At 54.5% G+C, this 16052-nt stretch overlaps 6 protein-coding genes across 6 annotated transcripts; 4 read left to right on the plus strand and 2 right to left on the minus strand.

Moving 5' to 3' along the window:
* Nucleotides 1-456: 456 nt before the first annotated feature.
* Nucleotides 457-2577, minus strand: QBC33DRAFT_286053 (uncharacterized protein). The gene is made up of 4 exons (XM_060423287.1): nt 2411-2577; nt 1724-2342; nt 730-1659; nt 457-660 (listed from the first exon to the last, which is right to left on the minus strand). Exons 1-4 carry the CDS (start codon nt 2415-2417, stop codon nt 576-578), a joined length of 1641 nt encoding a protein of 546 aa, XP_060278498.1. The 5' UTR covers nt 2418-2577; the 3' UTR covers nt 457-575.
* A 129-nt stretch (nt 2578-2706) lies between these two features.
* Nucleotides 2707-5158, plus strand: QBC33DRAFT_552194 (heterokaryon incompatibility protein-domain-containing protein). The gene is made up of 3 exons (XM_060429278.1): nt 2707-3224; nt 3286-3330; nt 3383-5158. The coding sequence occupies exons 1-3, from the start codon at nt 2792-2794 to the stop codon at nt 4924-4926; spliced, it is 2022 nt and encodes a 673-aa protein (XP_060278499.1). The 5' UTR covers nt 2707-2791; the 3' UTR covers nt 4927-5158.
* Nucleotides 5159-5255: 97 nt separating this feature from the next.
* Nucleotides 5256-6560, plus strand: QBC33DRAFT_601754 (general substrate transporter; the record flags this gene model as incomplete). The annotated part of the gene is made up of 5 exons (XM_060432123.1): nt 5256-5696; nt 5767-5823; nt 5915-6067; nt 6098-6227; nt 6316-6560. Exons 1-5 carry the CDS (start codon nt 5376-5378, stop codon nt 6558-6560), a joined length of 906 nt encoding a protein of 301 aa, XP_060278500.1. The 5' UTR covers nt 5256-5375.
* Nucleotides 6561-6751: 191 nt separating this feature from the next.
* On the minus strand, nt 6752-8862 carry QBC33DRAFT_623745 (S-adenosyl-L-methionine-dependent methyltransferase). The gene is made up of 8 exons (XM_060432914.1): nt 8585-8862; nt 8412-8461; nt 8188-8325; nt 8061-8127; nt 7959-7999; nt 7400-7832; nt 7254-7338; nt 6752-7152 (listed from the first exon to the last, which is right to left on the minus strand). The coding sequence occupies exons 1-8, from the start codon at nt 8717-8719 to the stop codon at nt 7007-7009; spliced, it is 1095 nt and encodes a 364-aa protein (XP_060278501.1). The 5' UTR covers nt 8720-8862; the 3' UTR covers nt 6752-7006.
* Nucleotides 8863-9676: 814 nt separating this feature from the next.
* On the plus strand, nt 9677-11410 carry QBC33DRAFT_552202 (S-adenosyl-L-methionine-dependent methyltransferase). Its single transcript, XM_060429279.1, has 8 exons — nt 9677-9954; nt 10031-10161; nt 10222-10263; nt 10316-10382; nt 10435-10475; nt 10540-10629; nt 10708-11056; nt 11122-11410. Exons 1-8 carry the CDS (start codon nt 9862-9864, stop codon nt 11356-11358), a joined length of 1050 nt encoding a protein of 349 aa, XP_060278502.1. The 5' UTR covers nt 9677-9861; the 3' UTR covers nt 11359-11410.
* A 1795-nt stretch (nt 11411-13205) lies between these two features.
* On the plus strand, nt 13206-15936 carry QBC33DRAFT_286132 (uncharacterized protein). Its single transcript, XM_060423288.1, has 3 exons — nt 13206-14384; nt 14472-14896; nt 15054-15936. Exons 1-3 carry the CDS (start codon nt 13384-13386, stop codon nt 15761-15763), a joined length of 2136 nt encoding a protein of 711 aa, XP_060278503.1. The 5' UTR covers nt 13206-13383; the 3' UTR covers nt 15764-15936.
* Nucleotides 15937-16052: the final 116 nt, after the last annotated feature.

A 16052-nucleotide genomic window follows, 5' to 3' on the forward strand; every position in this document is an offset into this window, starting at 1 on the left:
CAGCTTATTGTTGAGCCACAGTTGAATTGACCCGCGTCGGCAGCCACAGAATTGATGCGTGGCGTACGCTTCTGGGCCGCCTGGTCAGACCTGGGGATGCAAGTATCCGTTGGCGTAACTGTGCAACTTCATCAACGCTGCTTCTTGAGAACTACCATCAATTCCTTTAGAATGAGGTCTAGGAATGCCTTGGTATCTTTGCCCTCGGCCGCCTTGGTAGGCGAGCTTTCAGTTTTCGTGAGGGTGGAAATGTAGCAGACCACGTGCCCCTGTAGCTCTTCCTCGGATCTGTGGGAAGAGCTCTCTTCACTGCGAAAAGCAGCTTTAGATACATTCATCCCTGAGTGGGTTAACTCACGTTAAATTGTTGATACGAGTTTTACTTCCCCCTTTTCTGTTCATCTTTCCTCAAATAAAGTAGACAGTAGTCTGGGCCATAATTGGATTTTCCTTGCGACTTGTCAAGCCTCTTTCACCTGATTAGTAAAGCTAAAACCGTCTGCTTTGGAAACACAGGACAGGCGTTTAGCATCGAGCGCTTTTCCAGCTAAGATTCATACTATCCTAGTATTTCATCATGATCGCTCTGCTTCTCCATGGACAAAGAATGCTGCAACCGCAATAAGGGTCCAGTCGGCCAGCAATAAGACGCCTTGGATCCTGTAGCTAATTAGTAACACTTCATGTTAGACAATTCTTAGAGTGACATTCCTAGAAAACAAGACTCACCAGTGGACCTTTGCATCTACAATGAGAAAATTCAACAGCAAGACCGTTGTAAAGAGGCTGACAACCTCGAAGCCGTCGAAGACTAGCGTCACCTCATCAACCCCAAGGCACCAAGCAAGAAGAATGACCCCAGGAGTAACTAGGAGCGCAGTCTGGATGCTTTTGCCAACCGTACTTGTGACTGTATGACTTAGCTTGTCCTTCATGGCCAGCTGAATCGGAACATAGTCGCAGTTTGACAGGGGGAAAAGGATCAAGCCAACGAACGTCTTCGACAGGTTGGCATCGGTAGTGAGAGCATCGATACTGTTGACAGAGAAGTCGATATTGAAGTAGAGCAGGGCCGTGGTGATGAGGAAAGTGGCAACAGCAACTCCAAAGTGAAGTTGTGGTCCGTCGTCTTCAACTTCTTCGCGACCGCCTGAGTATTGCAGCATCTCGCGGCGCCGTCTTTCTTCGCCTCCAACACCATGTGCAGCAATTAGGCCAACGGGGTTTACAAGGCCTAGTGTGACTGCCCCATCCTTGAGTGGCCTAGCACGTTTTCGAGCTGGCACTTTCTGGGCCTCTTCGCTATAGATATCCTTATGCGTCCAATGCTCGCAGAACACGTATAGGACGTAGACAAGGATAAGAACGAAAGATGCAGCTCTCGATTGTTTGACGAGATCCTGCGGAGATGCTTGTGACAGGAGTCGAGACGCCGTTGGAATCAGCAAGCTAGTTGATGCCAGCGAGAGTAGGTTGGAGGACATGTGGGCCGCGGTACGGTTGAAATACTGGTACTTCCTCGAGAAGCTACCGCAAATTACACTTAATCCCATGAAGAATAGGATGTTTGCGAGAATGCTACCCACGAGCGAAGTTTTGAGGATGGTGATTTGGTTGGTGCGTAGCAGGACAATGCAGGATATGAATTGTACAAGGTTGCTAGATCTGATTAGCCGCGTTCGACTTACAAATGTTCTCTTGCCAGGAGCGAAACTATAATTACCTCGTTGACACGCACAGCAAGTCCGCAGTAGTCTCTCCCAGTCTAAGGCCAACCTCGGTCATGGCGAAGTCGCCAATAAAATTGAGAGGAATAGTGCTGACAAAATTAAGGGCGAAGGTTTCGGCCGATCTCCCCCTGGTATAGTTCAAGATGAACCCAACCGGACAACATAGCAGAAGCAGACTGATGACGCTGGACTGTTGGAAGATGCGCTGAATCTGGTTTGCAATGGTGAACGGCACTTTCGGTTGGACAGTTTTGAACCCCCAATGCTGCTTTTGTAGCTCTCCTCCCGTGGCGGTGGTCGCGGTCTCATTTACTGTGTCACTTCCGGTTTCTCGCCGATTCCGCAGACCATCAGCTTGTGTGGCCGACGGCTGAGGCGCAAGTACGGCATCGCCACTCTCTTCCTGATCCAGGCTGCAAAAGGCTAACGAATCGGGTGAAGTGTGGGCATGTTGAATTTCGTCACCACCATCTTCCCCGGATTGTGCCTCAAGAATGCCCTCACCCCCTGTTTCCCGTCTCGGCGCAAGGCGCCATCTGTGGGTGAAAGGGCTCCAGCTGGTGTGTTGCCGACTTAGGGTATGGGCCTCTCGCTTGATCCGGTAATGATTGACTACAATCAAATGGCATGTCAGATTATACACGTATGCTTTACTAGTCTTTAGGATTCAAAGCACTTACATGACATCTCAAAGTATTAGTTGTGGTCTAGGAAAACAGCAAATCCCTATTATGCCTGAGTGGTGATAGGTATAGGAGTTGGTTGCGTCCTAGAATCGTTCCCCTCTGGTGTTGAGGCATAATTATAGCACAAGAAGTTGAGCAAGCTTGGGGCTGAAAAGACGTGCGGCTGACAAGGGTCGCGGGGTATGTAGGTATGTACGGATCCGTAGGTATGTAGGTATGCCCAATCCTTGTCGGGCTGAACCACTTCTATGGAATGACGTCAGCTTACCCTGCGCTCGCCGGCGGCTGGTTGAAAAAATCTCGGCCTACTAGGCTGTGATAGACCTCGCATGAGGCGTGTTAGTTAATTGACGGCGACCTTGAGGAAGGACGAGAATGGATCCGCTTCGTATTCCCAAGTGCTCGCCTCCATCCCCACAACTCCACATGACAGCGGCCCTCTGCTGCCGATGCGAGCGGCTTTTCAGGACGAGAGAGTCGGTGGCCCAGCTCGCCGGCGAGCAGCCAACTGCCCTCTGCCCATTTTCCGATCTGGAACGCAATTGCTCGCTCTGTCGCCTCATCGCCAAGATGCTAACCGCGTCGGCCGTGGCGATGGACCAAACCGCGGACCTGCAGAGAGGAGAGGTCCGACTCCTGCTGATGTTCCGGGAACTGGATGCCGAAGATGGAGACGATTCCGGGTCTGAGACTGGTGACGTGTTTGTCGCGGATGACACGACCGCGCCCTCGTCCATGCTCTGCTACCTGTATGATGGAACCGTCGAGACATCCGTGTCAGCTACACTGGCATGGTATTCCATCCCCGGTAGGCGCACCCTGTTGTGTCTGTCACAGATCTTGTTATTTTGACAGACGTATGTGTTTAGAGGCTGCAATGCGCGCACTTGGTCTTGACTCAACAAGCTGCGAATGTATGTACCTTGACCCCGTTTCTCCACGGGCGTGCGAGACTGACCCATTGAGTGGTGCGGCACTGGCGCAGATTCGGCGGGTTCTATACGTCAATGGAGTATTGGAAGCAGGATTGCTTTGCAAACCCTGTCATGGATATGGTGCGCGGGTGTCGCCGGCATCACCGCCAATGTCGGCTCAGGGACATCTCTGTTCTCCCAACCATGGTCTTAGATGTCTCGTCACTTGATCTGGATGGAAGAATCCACCTCTATGTCCCAGGTCACCAACATGTTGGAGAGTACATCGCCCTCAGCTACTGCTGGGGCGGCCCACAGAAGATACTCACCACTAAGATGAATCGCGCCGCGCACATAGAGCAGGGAATCGAGCTGGCGCGCCTCCCCCTCACAATAGCCCAAGCGGCCCAGATGACAGCGCGCCTGGGCATTCAGTACCTCTGGGTCGACGCTCTGTGCATCGTCCAGGACGACGACACCACCAAGGCCGCCGAGATCGAGCGCATGGGCGACATCTACAGCAACGCCACCGCAGTCCTACTCGCCGGCGCCCAGTCGCGAACCGCCAACGACGGCTTCCCGAACCACTTCGACGACGTCGCGGTGGTCTCCTTCCCGGCCGGTCCGGCAGGCGAGACAGTCCCCGTGTGCCTGGCATCCGAGTTCCAGGAAGCCAGCTTCCTCGACACGCGCGGCTGGACGTTCCAGGAGCGGCATCTCGCCTCACGCACCCTCGAGATCGGCGGCTCCCAGGGCGCATCCCTCAGCTGTGTCGAGGCCTTCGTGAGGTTCACAGGCGACGCGTGGGAGCCGGACGGCCTCGCCCTGGCCGAGAAGAACTCCGCCAGGGCGAGCCGCGCGGGCCTGTGGCATGCCATTCTCGAGCAGTACTCGGTGCGGCAGCTGACGTTCGCGGCGGACCGCCTGCCTGCTCTGGCCGGCTACGCCAGAATGTACGCCCAGGGGTCGGACGTCTATCTCGCGGGCCTGTGGAAGTCCCAGATCATTGACGACCTCATGTGGCGGAGCGGGTGCGCGGCACTGGGCCGCAAGCTCGACCTCGGGAAGCACCAATCGCCCAGCTGGTCGTGGATCTCGGTCCTGGACCACGAGATGGACAGTCCTCGGCAGGGCGCCAACTTCGTCACCAACAACCTGCGCCACCGCCTAAGTCTTGCCGGGTCCGATGACGGCGACGCAGCCACCGCGAGCCTCATCAGCCATTCAATACGGCTCGTTGACGCCGACGCGCCGTTCGGTCGTGTCTTAGGCGGGTCTGTCACCCTCCGCGCGAGGATGGTGCCCATTGGCTCCGTCGCCGACCGCGCCGCCGTGGTTCGCGAGTGTGATTATCGCTTGTCCCCTGATGAGGAGGCTCGGCTGTGTCTTTTGTGGCTCAAGTCTGCTTCGCGGTGGAATCTCGTGGGTACCGATCGGGTGCAGCGAGGGGACGGTGGGCTTGTGGTCCTCCCGTGTGATGCCAGTGAATCCTTTAGGAGGGTAGGGAGGTTCTGGGACTGGACGGGCAATGTCGACGGGAAGTCGTCAATGGTCGACTGGGAGGATGTCGAGTTCCGTGATATCACATTGATATGATTACCTAGGCTAGTGGTGGAACTAATTAGTTCTTTTCCTTCTGCCGGAGTCAAGGCGAGCAAGTAATCACACGTCTTGGGTTCCTATGAAAAAGAGATTCCTCTTATTAGCATGCCCCTCTGCCCCTTGCTCTGCCAAGCATATGTAGTATGCAGTATAATATAATTGTATGTAATTATTATGTCAAACCTTGCCGAAAGCAAAGAGATGGGCCACCCGATGACGACGCTGGCAAAGTACATAAACAGGAATGTTACACGCGTGTATGTTGATCAAAACGTGACATTTCGGGGGGTGGGAACCTAAAAGTTCAGTTTGCGCATCCATGCCACCCCCTCACTGCCTTCCTGCAGCTTAGGACTTGTCCGGCCTTGGTTGTGGGCTAATTTGTGAGCTATGCCACGGTCGGCATCCCTAGCTCCCTGTCGTAGCGCCTTCCGTACATCATCATGGCCTGCATAGCTGCTGCATATACCCTGACCAACTTGTTCCTGCTGCCCGAGTCTCCACGCTGGCTGGTGCGGCGCGGTCGCACATCTGATGCGGAGAGGGTCTGGGATCTCCTGGGGGTCAAACGCGAGGACCGCGAAGTAGAACCTGAAGATGCCCCCATCCAGGGTTCGGCTTTTGCCATCCAGGACCCCACCCAGCCGGAAGCAAAGACTAAGAAGCACGCGGGTTTCCGTGACCTGTGGAAGAGAAATGTGCGGAAGCAAGCCTTCCCCGCCGTCTTTCTGATGGGTTTCTTACAGCTTCGTGAAATCGATGCCGTCCTCTAGGTAGGTCAAGCTTCCAAAGGTGTTTCAAGTGTCGGAATACTGACTAACAGATCTTATTCAGTATGCCCCTATGATATTTCAGCAAGCAGGCCTCAAATCTCAAGAGGCCTCGTTCTTGGTAGGTGTTCGCTGTTATAGCCAACAGCCAAAGGAGAAAAAGAAAGAAAGAAACCAACCAGGGGCGCTGACTGTACATTCTTTCCGCGTAGGCCTCAGGAGTGTCTGCTATTGTCATTCTCGTGACAGGTATTCTGGCCACACTCTACGCTGACAAATGGGGTCGGAGAACGAGTACACTCGTGGGCGGACTTGGTCTCACCGCTACCATGGTCCTAATCAGTGGACTCTACGCTGGCCAGCAAGTCCAAGCAAACAGCGGTGCAGGCTGCTAGGTGGTCATTGTTACAATTTACATCTACTGTGTTATCCAGGCCACGACATGGGCTATCAGCATCAAGGTTTGGGCTCCCGAGATACAAACCCAGCACACGCGGGCACAGGCCACGAGCCTTGCGTCGGTAAGTCCACTTTTTTACTCTTGCCCCCTCTCCCCAACCTTCTCAATCCGTACCATGTGCTCCTACTTAACCCTGGTAAAATGGGCACACAGGCTTTAACTGGGTCTGCAACTTCATTATGGCATTCATTTGCCCTATCTTTCTGGCCAAGAGTGCACCAAGCGCCTACCTCTTGTTCGGCAGATGCACAGCCGTTGGTACCATCGTCAGCTTCTTTTACATGGTGGAGACTAAGGGCAAGTCGCTCGACGAAATCGAGAGGGCTTTCAAAAAGCGCCTTCTAGCGGCAGATATCATGATAGCGCGGCCTAGTCTACCACGCTGTCAAATAGACTGATATTTCATTGGTTTAAAAAGGTCTTGGAGGTTAGATTATTAGTGCCTAGGTGTGGTAGGTACTTTGACTAAGTAAATAGATATCACACTGCGTACAATTTTTCTAGTCCTGCACAGGTTCTTCTCTCCGCATTGCCTACATCACACTCTAGGGGCGATGTAAGAACAATCAGACGCTTGCCTGCACAGTCACAGGAGAGGAGTTCAAACACGGCACAGAAGTTGTCCCAGCAAAACCGGAGGATCTCGAGTTCGGTAGCATTTAAATAACACCAGCTCGAAGTCCATTTTTGCTGGAGAATCCCGTGATTCAAGAATCCTAGTTCGTATCAGAGCCAAAGAGAAAAATTCGCAACAGACGGCGGCAACAAAATGCCGACTAGAAGTCCTCCATCCTTCCAAACTCATTCTAGCTCAGGACCTATAAGTTTATAGTGTACTGCCAATCTATGGCTTGCGCCCATAAACAAAGCGTAGCTTCATATACCCATGGACACGCTTGTTCTTCAAGGCTTTTCGAACATTGAACAGGAAGATCTGATACTCTTCCTTGGGCCAACCCATGACGTTATGCCACAGCAGCAGCGTATATCCTGGTGACGATTAGCAATATAATTTAAAACCTAGCGAGGAATCTGAAGAAGGGGGATGACATGGCTTTTGAAAGATGTTGCATGTAGAGAAATCAACCAACCTTCAATATCATTCTCAAGTGTCAACTTGGAAAACTGCCCAACCTCACGAAGCTTTTGGTTCTGGGCCCAGCCACCAATTGGGATCTGTAAGGGTAGATGTAAGTAATGGCATCAAGCGTATACCAGCCGCCCGGGGACGTCAAACCTTGTAGTTCACAGTTTGGATGTCGGTGAAACCCGCGGCCTCCGTCGACTTTCTCTGTAGATCTTCGGCAACAACACAAAAGCTGCGGCCACACTTTTTCCCACTCTCTTGGTACAGCTTGTTGAACAATTCTAGCCCAGGGACTTTGTCCACTGTACCGTCGTCACTGACAAACGAGGCATCAATCTCACAGGATTGGACCCAGCCGCCAGGCTTACAGCAGCGGTACGCTTCGGCGAGGAGTTTGTCCCAGTCTGAAATGGCGCCGAACAGATACCGCATGTGGATAAAGTCGAACGTGTTATCCACCCAGCTCCAGGCCTGCGTTGCGTCGTCAAGCTCGAACTTCAGGTTTGGCGGAACCCAGGTAGGTTGGATGGGCGATAGGTCAGTGCCGATGACTTCGGCGTTGGGAAATTGGTCCGCAAAGTCACTAGAAGTTTTAGCATCGGATCCGAAGAGAAAAAGGAGAGAAAAACGAGGAGAAGAAGAAGAAGAAAAAAGGTAGGTGGAGGGAGAGGAGGGGAAAGAGGTGCCGCGGCCATGGCCTGTCGCTTACATTGCCCATATTCCTGTCCCAGTGCCCACGTCGAGGACTTTCTATATGGATGGGAGTAATATTAGAAGCTTGCCCACTATCAACGAGGAAAGGTGTTCTAACCTGAACCCCATCCTTAATAGGCGCAAGATAGAGCTTGCCGTCTAGGATAAGCGAGAGATAGTGGTGTCTAGCGACGAATTAGCGAATGCATCAAGGATTGGAGACCTTCTATCTCTGTACAACGTACGTGATGTCAACAGATTCCTGCTGCTGGTCATCGATGGGCGTGAAATAACCAGTGTCGTATTTCTCGCTATGGAAAGTTCGGCCCTGGATAGTTCGGTAGTTGAGGATGCTTGACGCGACAGATGCAGTCGAGCTTGTACTGCAGGGGGAGAGGGGGAAATGTCAGCTCTTATTGCACCAAAAGAAAAGCAAAGAAAACAAAAAATCAACACATGGGGTACTTGCGCGTCCTCAACTCCAAGAGACGAATCGTTATCCTCATCATCGGCATCGTCCTACATGTCATCCGACAGTCAATAATCATTAGCTCACAAGTGGACCGGTTTGCCATTTCACACAACCTTCCATGCATTGGACGTCTGGTTTGTTGGTCTGGTCAGGTCTTATAATGCACCTACTTCAGGTAATAGAGCAGGAATCAGCTCTTCCTGGGGAGGATTGGCTGGCGCTACACTCAATGGTTCCCCAGATTCTGCGAGGGCGCCTTGGTTTGTGTCACTGGTAGCGGCCTTTGGCGTTCGCTGGTCGGCCATGGTTGGGGACGGGAGTCTTGACCTGGTTGACTGGAGCACAACAATTAATCCGGTCACAGCTTTGACTGATTACAGAGGGCACTGAGGGAGGATCAAGCGAGGAGCCGTGATGGCGCCGTGAGTAGAAGAAGGCGGAAACCACGGGGAGGGGGTGCGGGGGAAATCTAAGGATTGTAAAAGTAGCAGCGTGGAGCGTGGGATGAGTTGCTCATGGGGAAACATGGGGTGTTGTTGGGCATGCAAGAAGACAGTCTGGTCATTGGACGGGAAGAGCGGAACTTCATCCTGCATGGGCAAAATTCGAGATCTGACCAAATTGCCCTACCAAGCTTGGTAGTTGATGCCCGTTTTTACCTTGATGTATTGTACAAATCGCCTCACGAAAAGAATCGGATGTGTCATAATTTGTCACGAACATATCTGTGACTAAAGCAGCGAAGAAAATCGAGGATGGTTAACGGTGGGAAGGACAAACCTCATTGAGATGTTCCTCCAACCATTGCCCAGGAAGCAAGGAATTCCACTTCTAGATACTTCAGTAGCTTTGGGAATTTGAGACTGGGGCACCACCGCGTGAATCAGCCCGGAAGAACCCTGAACAGCATGAACTGGAGCGACATGAACGAACATTGTTTATGTTGCACTGGTGAAGAGGACATATCCATCTGGGTGTCCTGCGTTGGGCGACAACCAACTGACGTCGCTAGCGGCGAGTTACCAAAACGAGGGTAGAATCCTTAGAGCTGTGATTGGTCCAAAGGCGTGAACGGGCCGCTGCGGATTAGGGCCCTTGGCGGGCGGGGCACCCCCTGTGTCTGTAGCTTAGCGCCGAACGGGGCCGTGGGGGCGACGCTAGAGGACACCTGATGCGCCCCCTCAACCCCGCGGAGGGGCATCCGGTTGCCGGTTTATGTTGCAGTGACCAATGAGCCGTTGCAACGTCTTGCAAGGCCTCAGGTGATTATTGACGTTGAAGTAATTATGCATCGGGCCTGACGAGACATGTTGGTTGGAATTTTCATTTTGTCGTGTCCCTTTTTTTTCTGCGTTTCGTGTTTTCCTCTCCCCTCCTTCTTTGCGCCCATGTAACCGCCCAGTGCGTTTGTCGCCTAGCTTGTCCCTCTGTTCCTAGAGCCACCAAGATGTCGAAACCACAAACTGCTGCGCCCGCGGCGGGCGACTACGAGGTCCAGCTCCAGCCGCCGCTGCACTGGACCGAGCAGCCACTACCCGAGGTGGGCGGACATCCCGCGCTGTGGTTTCAAGCCCCTGGTGGAAGTGCGACATCCCTGCTTACCGTCAACGCTGTAGGACGACGACGCCGACTCGGCACTAGGCGACGATGCGGCCAGCTCGACGGCTTCTGTCTCGTCCAGCATCCTGCAGTACCGGACGATAAACGGGCGGACCTACCACAGCGACCGTGGAACCAACCAGTACTGGTAGGTAGCTGCTAGGGCCTGGGGATGATTACAAAGACCCAACAGCTTATAGTGCAAAAGGGGCTCGAACGACGTTCCACAAAACGAGACATTGGACATCCAGTAAGACTGGACACTGTGATAGGATCCCTCGTACGGTACTAACATGGACGAGACACCACGTTTTTACGCTCGCCCAGGACGGCAAGCTCCACTTCGCTCCCCTACCGGATGAGATGGAGGTAGGTCGGAACTAGGAAGTGCGTTGGAATAAGGGGCTGACAGCCGATCAAGAAAGCGGTTGACATTGGAACTGGAACGGGCATCTGGGCCATGTATGCTTCCCGCTCCTGCGTACTCCTCACAACGAAACGCAGGCTGAACAATGAACGCGCACAGTGACTTTGGAGAGCAGTACCCCGACACCGAGGTCATCGGCACTGACCTGTCGCCCATTCAGCCAAGCTGGGTCCCGCCCAACGTGCACTTGTAAGGATCGACCTCGCTGGTAATTATGTTTCCGCCATCCATCCGACAGCGACTGATCTTCATTTCGTGTAATTATAGCCAGATCGACGACTTCACACAGGAGTGGACATTTCCGGAGGGGTCGCTCGATTACGTGCACATGCGGTGGCTAATCGGCTGCGTGACAGACTGGACGGCGCTGTTCCAGCAGGCGTACAAGACGCTTAAGCCGGGTGGTTGGATCGAGTCATTCGAGTGCAACGGCTTCTTCGAGTCGGATGATGACACGCTTCCTGAGAAGTCGGCCTTGGCACAGTGGGGTGTCCTCTTTCGCGAAGGTGCCAAGAAGTTAGGCTCCACCGCGTCTTTCAGCGTGGTCCACGACGAAGTGCAGAGGAAGTCGCTGAAGGAGGCGGGCTTCGTCAATGTCCAGGGAAGGCTTATCAAGGTGTGCTTCCTCCCTCTGCTTGGCCCGGATAGGCGGAGAGTTACGCTGACATGACTATCCACAAGCTCCCAACCTCCGGCTGGGACAAGGACCCGAAGCAGCGGGAAATAGGCCTGTACACGCGAGCCGCTATTGTGAATGACACCGAGGGCTCGGTCGGGTTTTCAGCTAGCCAGCTAGGCTGGTCTCGGGAAGAGGTCGCTGTGTACGCCGCCCATCTACGTCGCGAGCTGCGCAGCAATAAGCTGCACGCCTACTACCGCGCCAACGTGGCTTGGGCCCAGAAGCCGGCTGCGGCTTGAAGTTTGAGGTAGCTTCTTTAATTGAAGTTCTGACTACAAGAAATCTAACGACAATACTCTATCCAAATTGCTAGTGATTCTGTCTGCGCTTCCCTCCCAGTCAAAACCTACGCCAAATAACTACCTTGCATAAAGGAGTTAGACTCATCCCCGCCTAGCTGCCTACCTTGGGTAACAGAAAAGAGATCATACCTGTCTGGATCCCGCACAAACCCTACCTGTAGAACGCCTTTGCAAACGCTGGATTAAGGGACACGCAAACTTGCGTTCCTGCTCTAGCTTAGGCGAGAGTTCCTCTTCTTGCTCTTCCTAGAGAGCTGCGGCGAGTTGTCCAGATGCGTTGAACTGGCGGCACTGCTAGATGATAAGGTTGTCGTCTTTTGTCTCCTCCCCTTCACTAGCTTTCGGCCACTGTGGTTTGTCCATCTTGCCTTGGAGCTGATACCTGACTTCTAGACTTTGCACTTTGTCCTCGAGAAATTCCTCAGCTAGGCTATTTGCCATCTAATTAGATATTTAGAGTTCTGTGGGCCATGGCCTAGATCTTCACGTGTCTCCTATAATTATTTCATTACCCTGGGCTGCCTATAACGGGGGTTATCACCTCCAATCCCGAGTAGTCTAGACCGTCAAGCTCCGTGGAACTTGGAAGCTGCAGGGTAATATCCTGGTGGGCGGGAAAGGGGGCATAACGGCATGACGGAAAGATAGAACAAATGGGAGTTGCAAATGGAATAAATTAATCATCCCGAATTTCGGATTCATCGATGACGGAATGGGCATGCGAGCGCAGGCGATTATTTCCTGTTTCCATCGATAGAATGTCAGATCACCCTGGTGCGATAATGGCGCATCGTAGGACTTGAATAGTTTCCTGGCTTGGGACTACAACCCAGCACTAGACGCAGGCCACAGGTGTGGGGGGTGGTGGGGGGGAATTGAAACCGGGCGGCGGTCTTGCTCCTACATTTAACGCCCCCAACTCAATGTCCAATAATATGGATAAGAACCCCTGGGCTCAGCTCACCGAAGGGAATTGCCTAGCCTAATAACCACTTTCTCCACTTTGCATCCAAAGATATAACTCGATCCGATCGCTTGGCGACGTGCCTGGCCGTCTCGGTCCCGAACAAGGCAGAACGGCTCTACCCGAAGCGCCCCCAGAAGGTGCTCAACGTTCCCGGTTACACCCTCAGACACCAAATATAGGTGAATTGTCTCGGAGATCCGCGAAGTCACTTGTATCTGCCCAGGTATAATTACCTGTTCTCCCTTGCTGCCGTGTAACCCCGCTGCCTGCTTGTCTCTCCTTACGCAAGGTCCTTGGCTTTGGATCGGCACGATCATGGCATCATCTACACACGTCCATCCACTCAGCAATCGGCAGGGCATCGGCACTTGCCTAAAAGTACCACCCGTTGAGGCTGTGACTGCATCTAAACACACTAAGCGGCGTGGCTACCCGCTTCACTGCCAACCATCCCGGAGAGGCAGGGGCATACAGCTGGGGAAGAGAAGAAGAAACCCCTGCCTCGCGGCACAGGTTGCGCCGGGGGGCTGGGGCTGGTGTTACCTCCTTGCTAATCGCTGTTTAACTTTTTATTGGCGAAGGTCACAATCACGCATGCAGCACGCCGCGGGTATTTGGCTTCGCCTCATACATGCTTGACTTCCATAGTTATTCGTCGCATTCCAAGTCTTCGGCCCTATGCGCGCGTGGGCGGGGTCCACGGCATTGGTAGGGGGTTGCCAAGAAAATCCGGTTGGTTTGTGCGACGGGAAAGCTGACAGGTGCATACTGTGGATTGCCGAAGGCGGGAAGGATGAACAAAGTTAATATACGAGTTCACCGGTTAATATGCTGCTACCACGCTGAGAGGCCGTGCGACGCCAGGAGGAGGTCTGGCTTGTTCATGAAGCATCTCTGTGGACGGAGATGTAATTATATAGATAGGGGCTGTCAGATTCGTGATAATCAACTCAAAGTTCGCTCCAGTTCCCCCAAACGCAAACAACACACCCAACATGTCGAACTACTCCGTCTACACCGGCTTCTGGGTCGAGCACAGCGACTCGGCGGCGCTCGGCGCGACGCTGACAGTCCCGATCCGATGGGGCAATTACCTCATCGCGGCGTTGTCCTCGCTCGTGGCCTGGGCGGCGGCCAACGCATGGAAGCTCTGCTCCTTCTACTTGCACCAGCGGTTCGCGGCCAAGGAGAACAAGGACGTGCTCGACCAGCAGCTGCAGCTGATGTTGCGGGGCCCGGGCTCCGTCGCTGACGCCGTCGTCGAGTCCGTCGAGCTGCACGCCGCCTGGAGCCGGAGGGTGCCCCACGTGCGGGCCGGGCGGAGGATCCTGCCGCTTGTGTTGCTTTTCGCGACCGTGGGCCTGCTGTTCGCCGCGGCGGGCATCTTCGTCGCCGATGTGGCGTCCAAGACGTACCAGGACGTGCTCGTGCCCGTCGTGCCGCTCGCGTGCGGCGACCTGCACTTCATCTGGAACCAGGACCTGCACGCGCCCGACCGCGCCGAGATGATGGACGCCCAGATCTTGGCCGACATGGACTGGTTCAAGTTCGCCCGCAGCTACGCACTTGCCCACTATAGCAACACCAGTAGTCCGCGGTTCAACGCGGAGTTTCCCCGCGCGACGCTGCCCTTTGAGGGCGCCGAGTCCCCCTGCCCATTCGACGCCGACGGGACGACGCGGTGCCTGGGCCCCAACATGACGACGGGGCCGGCCTGGACCATGGATAGCGGCTGGCTGGACAGCCACGCGCACTTCGGCATGAACGCGAAGCCCGAGGATCGGGTCGCGTGGCGGAAGCTGGCGACGTGCGGGGTCGTGGACGCGACAAACTTCACCTCGGAGCCGTTCTGGGAGGTCGAGGAGAGCGATGGCGTGCCCGTGAACCACACCTATGTTGCGCTGAATATAACCACCGGCGGACGTGAGGGAGCCCCAAATTCGACCATGAGGTTCAATGTGAACGCGCGGTATGACGGGTTTGCGTATCAGATCATGTGAGTCCCGCCTTCTTTCTCATGGCTGTGCTCTCACTCGAAAAACCGAACTTTCTACCATGACTATTAACGCTGGCATGCGATGAGGCGCACCTTCTTCAAAGCCCACGACAGAAACACGGCATGGGGCACGGGGAAGTCGCCCATCGCGGCCTTCAACCGCACCGACGCGGACATCGGGGCGTACCTGGTCTCGTCGAACCAGATCAAGTACCTCAGGCCCGTGTACGACCCGCTCTTCTACGCGACCCGCGAGGTGTGGGACGCCGACTTCGAGGTCCGCCGCTTCATGCCGACCAACCTCTTCGGCCTGCTGGTGTGTCACGACTCGTTCCAGATCTGCAACCCGACCAACGGCCGGTGCGGCGCCGTCTCCGGGACCATGGACCTCGCGCTGTTCGACCAGCAGGACCTGGGCTTCAACCCCACCCAGCGGGCCACGGCTTGGCGCCTCGAGCGGCTCTCCTGGCTGGGTGCGCAGTTAGGTCAGATGGCGGGCCAGGGACCCTTTGGTAAGCCTCTTCTATCCAATCCAAATTTTTTTTTTTTTTCTTTTCCCTTTTTTTCCTCCTGCGTAAACCATCCAACCCCATTTCTCTGCTGTAGTCGACGCCCCCATCCTCACCATACATACATGCAATATACATAACTTACACTCGTACCCCCTAGGCCTCCTCGCCTCCGAGCTCGGACCCGAAGCCGAAGGCCACGACCTCCCAGACAACCAGTGGACCATCGAAGTATCCCTCTGGTTCGCGACGACCCTAACAGCGATGCAGAACGCGGCCCTCGAATGGGCACACAAGCCGTGGGCATCGGCCCAGCCGCCCGCCGGTTCGTACATCAACTCGACGGCGCTGGACGCGCAGTACCGGTCGCTGGGGCTGATGGACGAGTTCGGGGCGCTCTGCAGGAGCCAGCTGGTGCGGTCCGAGGAGCCCATGCAGAACTTCAGCGTGCTGGGCACGGCGCTGGTGGTGGTCGTGGGCGTCGCCGTCGTGGTGCTCGGCATGACGGTGCCGTGCTGCGTCGAGGCGCACAGAGATAGGAGGCGGAGGAGGGGCATGCTGTCTGCGGCGGCGGCGAGGAAGGACACGGCAAGGAGGGCGGACGATCGGTTCCAGCTGCTGCGCATGGCGCTCGAGGATACGGGCGTTCGGGGGTGGGAGGAGGGGTTGTGGGGGGTCCCGGTGGTTGGGAGGGAGGTGAGGAAAGAGGGACTCAGAGTTGCCGAGCCTGTGATGGATGATTTATTGGTAAGGTACCCCTCTGCTGGGAAGAGGTCTGGGTCGCTTTCATCGTCTGAAAAGAAGTCTGTCGAGGTCGTTGGAGTGATCGAAGTGAGGGACGAGAAGATGGACGAGAAGCGTTCAAGCTAGCAGACTTAGTTGCAAGCCTATCGGGCCATACCCTTCAATCAATGACCAAGTCCGACAGCCTCTGCCGAACGACGTTGACAAGCCGAGATTGTTCGGAGCCTCACGTGGATCAGTGAAATATATCGAGAGGGGAACGGTTGTTTGCGGTCCGTTTCTGTTTTGGATTGGTAGGGGGGGGGGGGGGGGGGGGGGGGGTATTGCCCCAAAAATTAAATTAAATAAAAAAAAACCAAAAATAAAAAAAAAAAAAAAAACAAAAAAATTAACCCCCAAAAAAAAAAAAGAACGA

This window comes from Phialemonium atrogriseum (genome assembly GCF_030411735.1).
Source record: "Phialemonium atrogriseum strain 8032-3 unplaced genomic scaffold QBC33scaffold_43, whole genome shotgun sequence".
NCBI lineage: Eukaryota > Fungi > Ascomycota > Sordariomycetes > Cephalothecales > Cephalothecaceae > Phialemonium > Phialemonium atrogriseum.

Excerpts from the sequence above, each read along its gene's own strand:
- QBC33DRAFT_286053 (XM_060423287.1), bottom strand. Across the intron at positions 1,660-1,723 it reads TTGCTGTGCGTGTCAACGAG|CAACCTTGTACAATTCATAT; the intron begins GTAATTATAGTT and ends AATCAGATCTAG. Across the intron at positions 661-729 it reads GTAGATGCAAAGGTCCACTG|GATCCAAGGCGTCTTATTGC; the intron begins GTGAGTCTTGTT and ends AATTAGCTACAG.
- QBC33DRAFT_552194 (XM_060429278.1), top strand. The coding sequence starts at position 2,792 with ATGGATCCGCTTCGTATTCCCAAGTGCTCGCCTCCATCCCCACAACTC. Across the intron at positions 3,225-3,285 it reads GGCATGGTATTCCATCCCCG|AGGCTGCAATGCGCGCACTT; the intron begins GTAGGCGCACCC and ends GTATGTGTTTAG. Across the intron at positions 3,331-3,382 it reads TGACTCAACAAGCTGCGAAT|TGGTGCGGCACTGGCGCAGA; the intron begins GTATGTACCTTG and ends TGACCCATTGAG.
- QBC33DRAFT_623745 (XM_060432914.1), bottom strand. The coding sequence starts at position 8,719 with ATGGCCGACCAGCGAACGCCAAAGGCCGCTACCAGTGACACAAACCAA. Across the intron at positions 7,833-7,958 it reads GGGACAGGAATATGGGCAAT|TGACTTTGCGGACCAATTTC; the intron begins GTAAGCGACAGG and ends TAAAACTTCTAG. Across the intron at positions 7,153-7,253 it reads ACTTGAGAATGATATTGAAG|GATATACGCTGCTGCTGTGG; the intron begins GTTGGTTGATTT and ends AATCGTCACCAG.
- QBC33DRAFT_552202 (XM_060429279.1), top strand. The coding sequence starts at position 9,862 with ATGTCGAAACCACAAACTGCTGCGCCCGCGGCGGGCGACTACGAGGTC. Across the intron at positions 10,264-10,315 it reads AACGAGACATTGGACATCCA|ACACCACGTTTTTACGCTCG; the intron begins GTAAGACTGGAC and ends AACATGGACGAG. Across the intron at positions 10,630-10,707 it reads GTCCCGCCCAACGTGCACTT|CCAGATCGACGACTTCACAC; the intron begins GTAAGGATCGAC and ends GTGTAATTATAG.
- QBC33DRAFT_286132 (XM_060423288.1), top strand. The coding sequence starts at position 13,384 with ATGTCGAACTACTCCGTCTACACCGGCTTCTGGGTCGAGCACAGCGAC. Across the intron at positions 14,385-14,471 it reads GGGTTTGCGTATCAGATCAT|GCGCACCTTCTTCAAAGCCC; the intron begins GTGAGTCCCGCC and ends GCATGCGATGAG. Across the intron at positions 14,897-15,053 it reads GGCGGGCCAGGGACCCTTTG|GCCTCCTCGCCTCCGAGCTC; the intron begins GTAAGCCTCTTC and ends CGTACCCCCTAG.